At 42.2% G+C, this 16,597-nt stretch overlaps 1 protein-coding gene across 10 annotated transcripts in view; it reads right to left on the reverse strand.

The window, feature by feature from the left end:
• Positions 1-16,597, reverse strand: part of HERC1 (HECT and RLD domain containing E3 ubiquitin protein ligase family member 1) — a 123,025-nt gene that overhangs the window by 80,902 nt on the left and 25,526 nt on the right. For all 10 annotated transcript variants that reach the window (XM_071568799.1, XM_071568800.1, XM_071568807.1 and 7 more), the window contains exons 2-8: positions 7,508-8,463; positions 6,086-6,181; positions 5,567-5,761; positions 3,912-4,223; positions 3,151-3,247; positions 926-1,069; positions 250-377 (exon numbers count right to left, since the gene is read on the reverse strand). In XM_071568799.1, the coding sequence (XP_071424900.1) occupies positions 250-377; positions 926-1,069; positions 3,151-3,247; positions 3,912-4,223; positions 5,567-5,761; positions 6,086-6,181; positions 7,508-8,437 (1,902 nt within the window). In that variant the 5' untranslated portion in view covers positions 8,438-8,463. The remainder of the gene's footprint in view (positions 1-249; positions 378-925; positions 1,070-3,150; positions 3,248-3,911; positions 4,224-5,566; positions 5,762-6,085; positions 6,182-7,507; positions 8,464-16,597) is intronic.

Below are 16,597 nucleotides of genomic sequence, written 5' to 3' on the forward strand. Positions count from 1 at the left end.
TAACCTAAAAATAACGTATTTTTTGTGGCTAAGCAAGAACCTTGCAAAGTGCACTTTTGTGAGACTCTTCAGCACATCTTGAATTACTTTGTCACACCAGGGACGTCAACCTCTAATCGAGAACTTCACTGTTATTTAAGTACTAGCTGAACATTTTCTCAACAGTCAAAATAACAAAAGCTGAAGTGAGTGGACCCACACCATCCTCACAAACTCTGATATTTTGAGTGAAAGCTTATTTTTGCCTACCTGCCCCGTTGATGTCAAGGCAAGTGAAGACTGGCTCCCAGCACAGACTTTTCGAATAAACATCCCTTGCAAGGCTTCTATAACTTTAGGTTTATATACTCTATTTGTATCACCATGACCAAGTTTGCCTGCAGAAGAAGGAAACACAACTGGAAGGTATTTTCAATGGATAAACAACAATTAAAAGTACCCCAAAAAGAATTCTGTTTGGAATTCCAAAAATGTCAGAGTGGATTTTTAGAATTAAAACATATTACGATTTTTACAAAACCTATTCTCTTTCAATTACAGCCTCGAGGAAATACATATTCATTATAGTGTATTTTAAAATTGAAACATTAGTCCCAGGCAGCGAAAATGCAACAGTTTCTAGGATGTCAATAGCTACCGTGGTATCATGAGTGAGTTTATTTCAAACTTATCAGCACAACATTTGAATTGTTCAAGCATCCAGTGAGCTTTCAGCTCTGTGAAACCTCTCTCCTCCAATAATCCTTATTTGAACTCTATGATCTTGCAGTCAAACTTCAAACACATCACTTAGACTTTAAGAAAATCCTTTTGTTGCACAGCTACCAAATGACAAGTAAAACCCAGAACCAAACTGCAAGGAGTACTGAAACTGAGGCAGATGAAGTGACACAAATATTGCCACCCAAATGTTACTTTGACCTACCATTGTCTCCTCCTCCAAAGGACCACACTGTTCTCCCATCTTTGGACAGAGCTATTGTGTGTGAGCTGCCACAGGAAACCTCTCCCACATTGCTGATATCTTTTACTAGAGTCGGAATGTTGCGGCTGTTGCTGTCACCGTGACCTAAGGAAGAGAAATGTGTTTTCTTTTTGTGAGGGTTTAAGTGCTACGTATGCTCTGCAACCATAAAGAGTTTGCAAATCCCATGTGTACTCCTCAAAAAAGGTAATTTCTGCCCACTTTTTGGAAAGCTTTGCAGTAAGGTTTGGAAGCCACCTGTGGTGAAGTAGAACATTTCATTTTTATGACATACTCCACAGCACCTGTTCATCCCTCACTGCCACAGAGCCCCAGGGTTATTTTCTAACCAGCTGAGAGGAAATAAAGAGAATTACTGGTACAATTGCCTTTAATACCAGTGGATTAGGTGGCTGCACTTCCTAACACTGGGCAGCAGGTACCCTGAACAATAAGGAAGCTGCAATAAGGGCACACTGTCACCACTGCACAGATAAATCACAGCAGCACCACCACTGGCTTTGGGCAGTCACAGTTCTAAATGGCCCTTACTGCACAAACCTAAGACATTCCAGTACACCTACTTCAAGAGAAGTTTCATCTCTAATAAATTACAGAAATTCTGCAGATATGGAAGAAAAATGGAGAAGAAGGGGGAAAAGAACACTCCATGGTATCCACAACTGATTCAATATGAACAACTTACTAAGACCAAATTAAATGTTGCTTTTTAGCTGCACACTGGAACTCACCACTGCACACTCCAAGACCCCCAAAGCCCATCAAAATTCCATGTTACCCTAAAACTTCAGGGGAATATTTCCACATTCCCACCAATGTTATAGGTTAAACCTCCAACTCAGCATTTTTTCCCTGACAGCAGGGAGAGGCTCAGCAGCTGGAAACACTGACAGCTGAAGGCCTGAAACACTGTCCTCACCTTCTGCCCCACTTGCTTTCACCCTCTAACACTTTGTTATGGGTTTAACCAAGTAGGCCAAGAAGTTAGGCTTTAAAGTTCAAATCAGGCCTGAAATGGTCAGCTGACTTCTTCTAGCCAATAATATTGTATTCCATACCATATTGCATCATCTCAAAAGGGGTAAGAGCTGGTGTGTGGGTGTGGCTTTATTCAGCTGCTTCACAGCTGTGGTCCCAGCAAGACACTCTGCCTTCCCAGGAGGGATGGGGAGGCCCAAGCCCGGAGCACCACCTTACCATCATGTTCTCTTAAGGAAGTAAAATGTTTTTTCTTAGCTTTTCTCTCTGCTTAAGTCTGTCTCTGAAGAATTGACTTCTCTAGAATGATTTGTAGTTAAAATGGTAGAATTTGTGTTTACTGGGAAGTGGGAAGTTATTTCTTGTTATATATAACTTGTGTGTGTGTTATACTGTAGATGTCTCTTATTTTTCTTTTTTCTGCATAAATACATGTAGTTAGTTTCAGCATAAACCTGCTTTGAGGGTTTTTTTTCCTCTCCCTCTTCTTTTTCCCTTAGCTGGTTGCGGGGAGGAGAAACCCTTTCTCTCTGTCTTGGACAGCTGGCATTTTGCCAGCTGAAACCCAGGACACACTTGCTGATGGTCACATTCAAAGCAAAGACAACAGAAAGAACTAAAGCCCAGCTTGAAGCAATTTTCTGTGTAAAACCTGTTGGTCCAACTGATCCTTCTCGAGAAGGTGGTTTCACACCAGGCACAGCAGCTGTACAGCCAAGATGACCAAACAGACATGTGAACTTGAAACAAAGTCAAACTGTCTCTCTTGTTTCAGTTAAACTGCACTTTTTAGATGCATTAAGGTAAAAGGACATTAAGCCAATCTGGCAAACAATGTAAAGTATCCTGATGATTAGAATGAGACAATTAGTCAGTTATTCCTGACTGTTCAAAGAACCATCCTCCCACCACACTAGATGAGGTTTATCTAGAATTCCAGTTTATTATGAATAAATGAAAAATATTTAAATAATGAAATCAAAATATTTAAAATAAAATCTTTGTAAAATTAACTGCATTAAAAGCTTTTAAGAATCTCTGCACTAGTCACGTATATGCACACACCTGCAGATATGTGTGTATGTGTATTTAGAGGGGACAATCAGAGAACAAGGCAAATAAATGTACAGAATCATTCCCAAACACAAAAGTTCTTCCAAAAGCATCTCCTGGAATGTTGAAATTACCTAATCTCCCAAAGTCTCCCTCTCCCCACGTGTAGAGCTCTCCATCCTCTGTAACAGCAGCACTGTGTCTGTATCCTGCTGACACACAGACAACCACCTACATTGCAGGCAAAAACAAAGACCAAGGTTAAAACACAACCCAAACAGGAAGTTTGAAAGCTTCTGAGAGTCAGCTTTCAGAAGCAGTCTATGTAAATTAAATTGTTCATTCATGTGGGTCAAATACACACTAAGTGAATCTTTGCAGTCTTTCCTGGTTCTTACTTGGTAAGTACGAGTAAGCACATAAAAAGGCAAGTTTATATATAAAACTGCTAATGATTTATTTATCAAGCAGCTTTAACATAGTGATGTCTTAGTCTTACAGGAGAAGAAAAAAGCATCAGTGTACGTTTAGAACAATGGCCAGAACACAACAGAGAGGGAAAAGAAGGCCTTGTAAGACAACACAAAACCACCACTTTCCAACTAAGAAGTTGTAAGGGAAAGTCCTGATGCTGCAGTAACAAAAGCAACTCTCTCCTTCCTGGGATGTCACCACAGCTCACAAGACTGTGGGAAGGTTTACTGACAATGCCACTGTCCAAATCACAAGCCTAGAGGCAGCCATGAGTTCCAGCGTTTTGTTGAAAGCAGACCTAGCTTTAAAGAGAAGTCTAAAAAGTACACCAAACTTTTTCTTAAGATTGTATATATTTCATATTTTACACATCACAACTGAACAGAACAAAAATAGGTGTTCTACTACACAAAAAACATACCTTTCCTTGCAGGGGACCCTGAATAAGTTTGGGATATTTCTGAGTTGAACTATTTCCATGTCCCAATTTTCCATAGTCACCATCACCCCAGCTGAAGACTTCCCCTTCTGTTGTAAATGCTAAAGTGTGACCATCAGATCCTTTGGAAGATGACACCTTTTTAATAGACCTATGAGGCTCAAAAGTCAATTTTTTCAGTGTAGACTGATTATTGGAGTCACCCAGGCCGAGCCTCCCATAGCTGCCTTTGCCACAGGCTCTGACAGAACCATCTGTGGAAATGACAAAGGTACAATATTGTCCAGCTTCAATCTACAAAAAAAAAAAGGTTAAAAGAGTGAAACACAGATATTAGATAAATGCAGAATTCACATACAGGTCTAAAAGTGTTATCTTTTAACAGAATGTTAGGTTTCTTTACATGAGATTTTCATACAATACAATGTAAAAAGTTGGGGCTACATTCAGATCTCCAAAACTCATGGAGGGAAATTTAATTTTTTGAAGAGCAAAACCAAAAATTAACAGCCTGATAAAGCACTGTAGCTTCTGCTCAATTTTAACCAAGTGTCAACATTACAGAAATAAGCCAAAGGCTAAGAATCCACACTCACTTGAGACTATGTCTTTTAACTATCAACAGCAAATCAACTAACCCAGCAATAATTTGCTACAGGAATCTTTAAGTGCAAAGCAGGTTCAAATTTGAAGGATAAAGGCACATAAAAAACCAGCCCCACACAGGTGTCAGACTGCCCAGCCACAGCCTTGTTTACTGGGAATTAACACCTTCATCCAGACAATCCTAAAACAATTATCCAAGAAGGCAAAAGAAAAAAATCTTCACCCCATTTACATAAATATGTTGGATAGGTGTGTATTGTACTTATAAAACAGTAACCCATTCATGCACATTTCACTCTTGTGTATTAGTGTTCCAAAAGCTTTCTGAATGCACAAACTTGCTCTCTGATGCCCAGTCCTGCAGCCAATTCACTGGCACATAAAATGTCTCAGTGACGTCAACAGAAACCACTGCAGAAAACTCACCTGAACTGTCTAGTGACCAAAAAGTGCTTTTACTTAAGTCAACACTGCAAAGCCAATGTAGTAACAGAAAAGCAAACTATTATATCCTGTGTCATGCATCAACAAGTGCTCAGTTGCAATGGCAGACTCTGTGACTGGGAGCAGAAAGAGCATGTACATTCATTTTCAGAGAGCTAATTAAGGTTGCTGTGTCAGCAGTTGGGAGTTTCAAATTGCGTTCAAAGCCTTGGTGTGAAAACCATGAAAGGAAAAGAAGCTTGAATAGTTATGACACGTTTTAATCAATAGTAAAAAAAACCAAACCCCCAAAAAACCTACAGGCAAATAAACTTGTCTCCTCCTAACTCAGAGCAAGTTAGGTCATTCAGTCATTCCTGTCACATGGATATTTACCTCTGTGTCATTAAAAACAGAACAGAATGTTTCTTCCAGGCATCAAAAAAAGCAGTGAGATACTTTCAGTCAAATAACTTGTGTGATCAGCTCTGAGCGTTATACCTTTATTACAACTTGGCAGTCAGAAATAAAGTACCATTTCTCAACCTCACACTGCAACTATGAAGCTACTGAATATTACATTGTGTACCACTAAAAAAGTCACTCACTGTCTGTGCATCAGAGAAACTTGGTGCAAGCTTGGGTTGAAGTATCTTCTCTTGAGTTCCTTCCACCAGCTGATGGCTGCTGTTGCTGCCCCAAACATACACCTCGCAGGTCTCAGACACGATGGGAGCATCCCCTGTTTGGATGCTGTCAGGGCTGGCACAGGTCCTGGAATAGTCTGAGGCCATTCGACACACCTGTGAAAAGGAGAGGCTGATCACACAGCAGCACTTGGTATTTCTCTCCATGTAAGTCACAATGTTTAATGCAAATTTAATAGCCCTTCAGTATGATTCTCTGCCTAACATACAAATCGCCATCACCATCTCATTAGTTTGCCCAAATGACTTTGTTTCATCACATCTTAGTTTTTCACCCTTTTTTCACCTCTTCCACTCCAGCAGAGCAGAGTTCGGGTTCCACTAACTCAGTCAAGACTGGGCTACACCCACACGTGCACACCAATCTCATGTGTGAGGGAGCAGGGAACTACAGTCACCTCCAGGGATTTCAATACACACCTCTTCAAACAAGCACAGGGCTGCCTCATACAGGGAACACAAGCCGTCAGATGTCCTGGTTGGCTCTCTCCACTGACTCCGATCTGCAGATGATCCCTGCAACATTCAAACTGTTACTGTGACAGACATCCTTCCATACAGCAACCCTGCCTCTGTGCAAAATACACTTCTTACAGTTCAGCACAACTAGAGGCTCTTCTTATAAGCCTAAGTATACTACCTTTTGCTGAGCTCTGATACCTGCATACACTGTAGGAACACAAAAACGTCACAAGTGCTACTTAAACATTCTTACTCATTCATTTTTGTGAAAGTATCTGAGTTCAGAGTTAATGTCTCCTAATACTGTTTTGTTCTGAAATGCATGCTATTTGTGTTTAAAGTGCTACGTATTTAAAAATTACTTATCATAATTAATTTTATCTTTACATATCTTCCACCTTTTGGTCTCTAATTTTATATCTAGCCTAAAACCAACAACAAATAAAGCTGTCCATCAGGACATCCAATTCAATTCAGATACTGTCACTGTCATGCTCTTCTCATGGTCTCCATTCTTTAAATTTTTTTAGATTTTAATATTTATGTTTATTAACAAGCATTATAAGCTTGAGAAAAAAGAATGACCACTTGAGGGAAAGTCAGTCTCTGTTTCAGTCTAAGCACGTGAGGCAGAAGTTTGTCAAAGCTTCTGACTGCACATTGTGCAATGATTTTATAGCTTTAACACTCTTCTAGGACCAGAAGTAAGTACTCACAAACACAGCAGTGTGTCACACTTCCAATTTAGCTCATTTTCTTACCAAATTCTTTTCTGAGCAACAGCAAAAATGCTGAACATCCTAAAGAAGTATAAGCAGAGGTCCAAGTGAACTGAGCAGCAGGAAAGTCGAATAAAAATAACTGAACAGCGAACAATGTGTATGGCAAAACTTTAGACAGAAAAACAGTTCCATACTATCTAACATTTTTGCTATGAACTTCAGTGCACAAGTGCAAGTGGGTCAAGTATGTCCTTGACTCTTTCCCTGAAGGTGAAGCACAGTGCCAAAAGTGACAACACGGGGACTGCTTCCTCCTATGAGGAAATGGGTGGGCAGGAAGGGAAAGAAAGACCTGGGAGGCAACAAAGAAAATACTAGGGAGAAAAACCTCAAACAATAGCCTTTTTTAACATATTGAGTAAACTGGCACTCAGTCACAGGATCACAGAATCATTAAGGTTGGAAAAGACCCCCCAAGATCATCGAGTCCAGCCTTTGACTGACCACCACCTTGCCAACTAGACCAGGGCACTGAGTGCCACATGCAGCCGCTTCCTGAACTACTCCAGCAATGATCACTCCTATTTTCTTGAGAAATGATTTAGTTAAGGATGCACTACATTGCAATGCAGAAAACCCAAGGCTGGTCTATACCCACCAGAGATCGTCGCATCTGTGTTAATATACTCATGAAGCAATCAAAGCTGATCATCCCCTCTGGACTCTGCAGCAGCTTGCTCTTCTCCATGGTGTTCACCACAGCTGAAGCACTCAAAGCCATCTCAATCCACTCTAGAAGGTATCTCAAGGCCCCTCGCTGGGCTGCCAGGCCGAGCAGCAGCTCCGAAGCCAACCTGCGCCCCAAAGTGTCTGCGCCGGAGTTGGGGATCGTCACTCCCTTCAGGAACGTCGTCACTTGCGACAAGCAGTCCAGGCCCATGGGGGGGATCTTGCTCTCGTTGGCCAGGGACAGAGGCGGCAGCGAGCTCACCACCTCGATGGCGGTGTGAATGACATCGTTGCAGAGGCTGAGGCCGGGCCCCGCCGCGGGCACCATCCAGCTCTGGCGCAGCAGCGCGAAGAGCAGGCTGAGCCCCGTGCGCACGCCCATCTCGATGAGCGCGTCGGTGCTGGAGCGCGGCCGCTCACTCACCGAGTGCACGTCGGCGCAGCCCGAGCTGCTCTCTGGGGAGTGCTGCTGCTGCTTCACCTTGCCCTTGTCATGGTACTTGTTGGACAGCGCGTAGAACACGCGCTGCAGCACGAGCAGGCGCTTGCGGAGGGCTCCGGCGAACGGGGAGTCTGAGCACACCATCTTTGCCAGTGCCAGCTGGCTGCTAAGAAGGGCATCCAGATAGTGGTCCTGTTCATCGCTAGATAGAGATTCCCGCTCAAAATCCGGTAACTGAGGTCCTTTGAGGCACAGAACCTGCTGGGGCAATGGCACTACTTCTTTATTGCTGACTAACTTGGCGTACAGAACAGAAACCCCCTCCCGTGTCGCGATACATTCACTGTCCTCTGTGATCCAGGAGCTGTTCAGATGCTCGAGCCATTTCAGCTTCACAGGTGGCACCATTGCTGCCATGCTGGTTCACTCCTTGGCCATTAGTCCTGAGGGTGAAAACAACTGTCAACAGGTGTGCGACATTATCCACTGTCATATTATTACTCACAGCAGGACAAATCCCAATAATCCCTTCAGAAAGCAAGCAGCAAAAGATTAACCACCAGGAATTATCAAGGTTTCCCCATTTTACCCACATGTACGTGCAACTTCCTCAACATGATGTAAGAATTTCAGAGTAAGTCTGCATTTTCTAATCCACACGCACAAACATTCATACAAACTTGGTTTTGCTGTGCTTCAATGAAAACACACTTGAAGAAAAACCTCTGTTCAGAGACAGCAAAGCGGAGGACAAAGACTCAAAAAATACACAGAATGATACACAGCTGTGTACAAATGAACCAGTGTAAACCTTCCTGTCACAATAAAGATTACTAATTCAGGCCATAACTAAGGGCCCAACCTGCCAAACACGTTTTGAAGTGCTTCTGTCACAAGGCACTCTTTCCCCTTTCCAAATACATCTCCTTAAAATCCACATCAGGACGATAATGGAAACCAGGACAGATGCCTTGACTGCTCGAGTGGCACAGCATGTCAGTGCTATTCATTCAGACAACAGGCTCTTCCCGGCCAAATACACATTACACCTATTTACAGGTAAATTTACAGGATCAAAAATTCTGTATTACATTACATGAATGCAATGTATGATGGAGGAGAGAACTCAATAATGAAGCAGCACTGCTTTACCAGCAAAGTTCAAATCGGTTGCCAAACCAACCTGACAGCTTTGACATTCCTTCACATCAAAGACATGAGTGAATTTGAGATGTTCTTTTTTTCCTGTTGACAATTTCAGGCAAAAAACCCCAACACATCATAACACTTTTCTATAGATTCAAACTCAATGAAATATTATGATGAAATTGCTAAAAAAATTCCTGGGAATCCTACGGTGGAAATGAGAATTCCCCACCACATACCACAAAGGTTTTTTAGGCTGGCACCAGTCCCTGGAACACAACCCTCCTGACTCTGCACTGTCAGAACTCAAGGCAGCTTGTTCAGCTGAATGGATAGATCCCTTTTTCCCTTGTTATTCCCTTAAGGGGGCAGGAGGGTCTGAGTTCCGCACAGGTCGTCTAAACCTCACTTACAAACTCCATTTACGAAACTTGAACTCTTTGCTATTAAGTCACTTGTCATTTAACTTTTGGGTGAAAAACATTTTCGAGGTTTACAACTGGCTAGACAGGACTCCATTTTTTGTTCACTGCTTTAAAAATCAAAATCTAAATCAAGAGATGGAAAAGTTCCACCTGAATTACAGAATTTCAGACCTTTTTGAAACTTGATCTGAGTGCACCAACTTCAAGAACACGGCAGCACGACCTCTCTCATCACTTCCAGAAGGGAGAACACAGTGTTGGGAAAGCAAATCGTTTTCTCCACCTGGTCCTTCTTTCAGGACAACACACCATGGTCACCTGGCATGGACAGCATGGGAAAGGTGCACATGGCCTTGTACAAGTAAGTTTTTAGTTAAGTTTTGAGAGATCATCTCTGTCTTGAAAGCAACAAGGTAATATTTTGATTAGGAAGTTGGTAAAACAGTGACAACAAAAAGTATAGAAGTACCTCTGTAATAAGTTTCAAATGGAAATAGCAAACCTTTCAAAACTCAGTACAATAAATTCTGATACACAACACAGAGGAATTTTCTAGTCTTTAAGTTGCCATTCCACCAGGAAATTTAAGGTTAAGAAAAGGATCTTCCCTGAAGAGATTTGTTTCACAAAAATAAATCCTGAGTAATCTGCATTAAGAATACAAAGTGATTTCTTTTGCAATTTCTCAGTACTTGAGTCACAAAGGTAACTAGTTGCTTTTTAAACTTTTAAATCACAGTAAGCTGTAACTGTGATTATTATTTTAAGAATTCACATGAACAGCGTTTAACAGAAAAGGCAGTTCAAGATTTAGATCTCAAGAACAACAGAGGTGCATCGTTGATAATCTCAGAATCATGGTGATTTCTCTCTGCACTGTGGGTGACCACCTTCTGGTATTTCACACAGATAAAGGATCAAAACTCCAAAACATCCACTGAGTTTGTAAAGTTTCTCACATATAAGAACACAAAGTGATCAGAACTATTTGAGTCCAGAGCCCTTCTAATTCTATGTCTGAGAAAATTTTTAAAAATTAATAAATCAAAGGAACACTCTGCTCCCAAAGAGACACCTGAGTTATTAATTTTAATACTGGCAGCATTGAGAACTCCAGTTTCTTCAAGAGGATTCTTGATGTCAACTGTAAATTTGGTCAAGCTAGTTTATAGCTTTTTCAAAGTGAAAGAGTGTTCTCAAACTGCTCGTTTTAAAAGAAGTGCTATTTAAAGTAACCCACAAATGCTTTCCCTCCTATTGTACAAAATAGATTTGTTTAACTCCTGACTCGTAATCATTAACCATGGGTTGCATCGCTCCTCAATGACCACTTTCTGTTCTTTGACCCTTTAAGTTCTAACATACTACAATTTCACCAAAAAGTCATGTAATTCCCTGAAGGAGAGGTTTGTGTTCCTTGGCAGTCTGAGCCCTGTTTGACGTAATTTAAACCAAATCCCCGGGGTGGAGGAGCCTCTGCCACGCAGTGAAAGCCACGTTACTGCCAGGCCATCTCACAGGGCAAAGGGTACCAGGCAGTGCAACCTGCTTCTCCTCTTCATCCTGACATTTCACACTTCCAAAAAAAAGATTAAAAAAATAGAGCTATACTCCAGTTCTCCTGTCACTGTACCTGCCAGAAAAAGCAACTCTGTGCTATTAAGCACCTGCTTTTACTCCCAGCTGAATTTTTTCTACACTAGATGAGCACCTTCACCAACAGCTCGGCCTCCAGGTGACACACACAGGCATCGGCACATCCAGCACCTCGGCCACGGACAAAGGGCAACTCTTCCTCATTTGTCAGAAAGGATTTCATCTGAATTGCAGCTGTAAGGCCAGTCAATGAAAACATCCCAACTCTTGTCTTATGTGACCAGGTTCACCCCTTCTCAAGAGTTAAAACCTTAACAAGTTCCTTGGATAGAGACTCATTCACAGGCTTTATTTCTGCTTCCACCAGCTACTCTCCATTCAGGAACTCCAAAACATGCCCACGTACCTCAAAGGTACAAATATTGCTCCTTTTCCTGAAACCTGATAGATGTTTTCCTTTTCCCCTTGTATGCACCTCTAAAGACAGAGACTGAAGCTTGAATCTCGGCTCGTAGCAGTGACCTGCTCTCCTGCTGCAACTTTCCAAAGGAGTATGTTGGTCCATTGTGACAATAACATCCAGCTTCATGTGACAGGTCACAGGCTTGAACCACACACTGCTGGAAACCCCAAAAATGCCCTGAATACAAATGTAAATTAGCTTTGTCTCTGCCTGGAGTGCAGGAGCAGCAACTACACGTGGCTGAAGTGAAGCAGAACCCAGGTAACAATGGCTGGCCCAATGTACAGACAGGGTTTGTTTCCTCCAGCTCATCACCTACACAGCCTGGACAAGGACAGCTCAATTCTTTTTAGGGGCAGGCAAAGAGAAAGCACACCTGGCTTGCAAAGCTCTTGTGAATGTACTCACTGCTCTTTCACCAGGCCTGACCACTACAAGGTCAGGTGAGCACGTGAAGTACCAAACCCAGAAAGTTCTGGGATTTCTATCTAAAAAAACCCCAAAACAAACAAAAATATCTTTCTGAAACTGCAACAATCTTTCCTCCTTAAAAACAGCCCTACCACATTTTGTTGTGTGTTTATATTCCCTTATCTTGGGCTCCAGTTAGAGAAAATAATTTGAAAATAACTTATTCTACTGTCAAATCCCTACCCAACATTTCACACGCAGTAAACCTCCCAATCTTCCAAGTGAACAGCTCTCATTGGAACAAAAAAGCTGCAATTTAACCAAGATGATGCCTTGAACATTACCTATTGCATCATTTCCAGATATGTAACATTTTTAATCTGCAATTATTTTTTTATACTTTATATAAAAATGCATCTGTCCAGCAACAGCTCGAGAAAAATCTACTCCCACTGACAAAACATGAACCACAAAAGCCCAATTCTCTGCCCTTACCCCTTCCTTTCTCCTGCTGCTCCACAGAAATAAAAAACCAAACAAACAAATGAACAAACAAAAGTAAACTGTGAGAATGTGCAACACAACTCATTTGTCTTATCTTTTAGAACCACAGTTCCTGTTGAGGAAATTGCTACTTTGGGGGAGTAAATGTCCACATGTATTTTACTGATGCTGATTAGTAAGTCAACTAAAATGCTGGTAAGTCAACTTAAAACTCAGAGCTGAACATGGACTGGAAGACAGTGTTACAACATTTAACACTCAGTTCCAAAGCTTACTTCTTGGCAACAGCTGGGACAAAACATATACATCAAATTCTAAACCCCAAGTTATCCTGAATGTTAAACATTTATTTGAAAATAGCAGTGGGAGCAACCTGAGCTGCAATGGAATAACCCTGAGGGTAACTAAGCCTGCCTTCAGAGCTTGTTTGCCTACGCAGAGTGTCCAGTTCTTCCTTATGAGTTACACACCAACCTGCTAAACCTCAGCCCAAGAACTGGCTGTGAGGAAAAAAATTCAGGAACACATTCAAGGAAGTGAAAACACTGATCAAGTGTAGCCAATGAAACTGTGACATCAGGAGTAAAGAAGCAGCATGGAAGGAAGTTACAGATAGAGGCAGCAAACCACCTTCAGCAACACCTGGGGCAGGATCAAAGGCCTACTGCAATCCTCAGAAACACTGCCTGGACAAAAGAATCTGAGTATCTCTTATCCAGTGTAAGGCCTGTCAAGAAAGTGGTTTTCACTACCAAGCTGGGAGGAAGACTCAGAACCTACTTATCCCACTGGCAGTTCCAGCAGGGAAGAACTGCTGCCAGTCCGGGGGTGAAGGGCAGGGCACTTGCCCACCACTCTGTTAGAAAGAACTGTTACAGCTGGGGGCAAAGGCTGTGCGACAGCTCAGAGTCACAGCCAGAGCTGCAGCTGAGCTGAGCAAAAGCCTCAGACTACTCAGTCCTCCCCTGGAGTATTTGCAAACCACAGAACAAGGAGAGCTGAGTTACCCAGCCCTTCACTGGGACACAGCTGCTGGAATTTTCTCTTCCATCAGATGAACGGGAATGTGAAGGAAAAAACCACTGAAAACATGAGGAATATAAGCAAGGAGAGCTTTCTCTTGAGCTATGAGGAGAGCAGACCACTTAAATTACAGAAGAAAATATGCTTAAGAGAGCTCTCTCTCAATGTGAGAAGAAACACAACAATTACCTGCAGCAGAGACAAAGGTTCTTTTTCACAGAATCACAGAATCAGTTGGGTTGGAAGAGACCTCTGAGATCATCAAGTCCAACCCTTGATCCAACCCCACTTTGATCACCAGGCCATGGCACTCAGTGCCACGTTCAGTCTCACCTTAAAATCCTCCAGGGTTGGAGAGTCCACCCGCTCTCTGGGCAGCCCATTCCAATGCCTGAGCACTCTCTCTGGAAACAATTTCTTTCTCATATCCAAACTAAACCTCTCCCGGCAGAGCTTGAGCCCGTGCCCTCTTGTGTTATTGTTGGTTACCTGAGAGAAGAGACCAATCCCCATCTGGGTATGCCAACCCTTCACGTAGTTAGAGAGTGATGAGATCTCCCCTGAACCTCCTCTTCTCCAGGCTAAACACCCCCAGCTCCCTCAGCCTCTCCCCACAGGAGTTGTGCTCCAGTCCCTTCTCCAGCCTCGTTGCTCTTCTCTGGACCTGCTCCAGCCCCTTAATCTCTTTCCTGAACTGAGGGGCCCAGAACTGAACACAACACTCAAGGTGTGGCCTCACCAGTGCTGAGTACAGGGCAAGGATCACTGCCCTGGTCCTGCTGCCACACTGTTCCTGATCCAGGCCAGGATGCCATTGGCCTTCTTGGCCACCTGGGCACACACTGCTGGCTCATGTTCAGCTTCCTGTCCCTCAGTCCCCCCAGGTCCCTCTGCCTGGATGCTCTGCAGCCACTCTGTGCCCAACCTGGAGCGCTGCAGGGGGTTGGGGTGGCCAAAGGGCAGGACCTGGACTTGGCCTTGTTGAACCTCATCCCATTGGAACCAGCCCATCTCTCAAGTCTGTCCAGCTCCCCCTGCAGAGCCCTCCTGCCTTCCAGCAGGTCGACACTCCCTCCCACCTTGGTGTCGTCTGCAAACTTGTTGATTTCCTCTCACCAGTCCATCCCCAGAAGGCACGCAAGGGCAGCCCTGCAGCTCCCACAGCTGCACTCCCTGCACCAGAAGGAGCATCCCCCTGGGCTCCGACTATTTCTAAGCAAAAGTCCCTACCAGCGACTGCTGCTCTGCCCATGGTTTGCCCCATCATTGTGTGGACAAACCATCCCACGCCACACACACAAACTGCATCGTGCCACTGTCACTCAAAGCCCAAACTCAGAATCAAAGGCTTCACAGCTTGCAGTAATTTGCAAGCATAAAAGGAAGGTAATAGGCTGCATTTCAAATTCAAAGAAATCCAATTACAAGCAATTCCAATCGCTGTGAAACCACAGTGATTAAATAGCTGACAAACAGTTCCACACAGCCAAGAACTCCAAGAATGGACGTTCACAGCAAATTTCACTACCCCTTTACCCAGATATTTCTGTTCAACTCTTTAGTTAGATGATGACTTTTAAGATTTTGTTGCGTGTGTTTACTTCATCTAAGAAAAAAATTAAAGAGAAAAACAAACCCAAGAGCCTGCAAATGTTTGTCAGCAAGACTGAGTAAACACTAAAAGTAATTGATACTTAAGATCCTCCCTTTTGAGCTAAAATATAGGGAAAAGAGGAAAGTTGTTGTATTTCAGGGAAAGCATGCAGTCTTTAGTGGTCTAGCAAATAATTTTAAAGAATTTAAAATATTCTGTGTTATTAGAGTTTGGGTTTTCTGATACTGGAATTAATTCACCCCAAAACCACCTTCTAATTCTTACAGGTCACTTAAAATACTCACTTTGGAGGTATGAACCTGTCTACAATAACTAATATTAAAATGTAAAAGGCCTGTTGCAAGTCATCATTAAATACAGCAAACTATTGGGCATATGAGCTTTTAATTAAGTTTATACCACTAACAAAACAGGCCAGTCAATGAGAAAAACGGTCTATTTTCTAAGGAAAAAGAACTCTTCCTGTAGCTCAAATAAGAGCAAAACTAACTGCATCTACAAGTAATTTGCATGAAGCAGAAATAAATTATGAAGAGATAAACTATAAATACTGTTCCTTTCTTCTCTCTGTCATCACAGCAATTTAAACCCTCAGAAAGAGAAACCTGATCTGGCAATTAAACCCATCTTGTTTATTTTATATATACAATACCAAGTCACTGACTGCATGGAGGACTAATACCTTGATGTCAAACTGACTGGGAAATATAATAAAATAGGTGTTTCAGTGGTTTTAATATCTACATTATATACCATAAATATCCCAGCATTTCATGTATATGTGTCTGAAGGACAAGAAATCTTTGTGCAACAATTATTTATTTTCAAAAGGGGAATAATTCTTGCTAAATCTCACATTTAAGATCAAAGTGAAATTATAGGGCAAATTATTCAAAATAGATTTTTGTGTTTATATTTTGTGCCATACAAAAGGTAAAGTGGGACTGAAAACTAAGTTTTCCAGCTACTTACCACCATCTCCTAAACTAGCTATGGAAAAAGTAATTCTTCTAGAAAGGGAACAAAGGAAACACTAAAGAATTCTCATAAATCCACCTGTTTGGCTCAGACTGTCAAATCTCTAAGAACAATTGTTGTTTTCAGATTTTTGCTACAGCTTCGGAAAACCGATAAGTTTTTAGGTCTTCTCACTTTGAGGTAACTGGGACAGCTTTGATCCATTTCAAATGCAAAAATAAGAACTCACCAAGGGACAAAAACATGTCTAAACAGGTTAGTAAGAGAAGTTCTCAGCTCCAGGACTTGGGAATTTGGAAACTGCTGCAAACTGTCCTGCATTCCATGGGCAGGGGGAAATAATGTACAAAGGACCTCAGCAGGGGGTGAAGGTCAAAGCCTCTGAGGTTATAAAGTCGTGTTTCTGAGCTCAGCAG

Source organism: Pithys albifrons, chromosome 13 (genome assembly GCF_047495875.1).
Source record: "Pithys albifrons albifrons isolate INPA30051 chromosome 13, PitAlb_v1, whole genome shotgun sequence".
Lineage (NCBI taxonomy): Eukaryota > Metazoa > Chordata > Aves > Passeriformes > Thamnophilidae > Pithys > Pithys albifrons.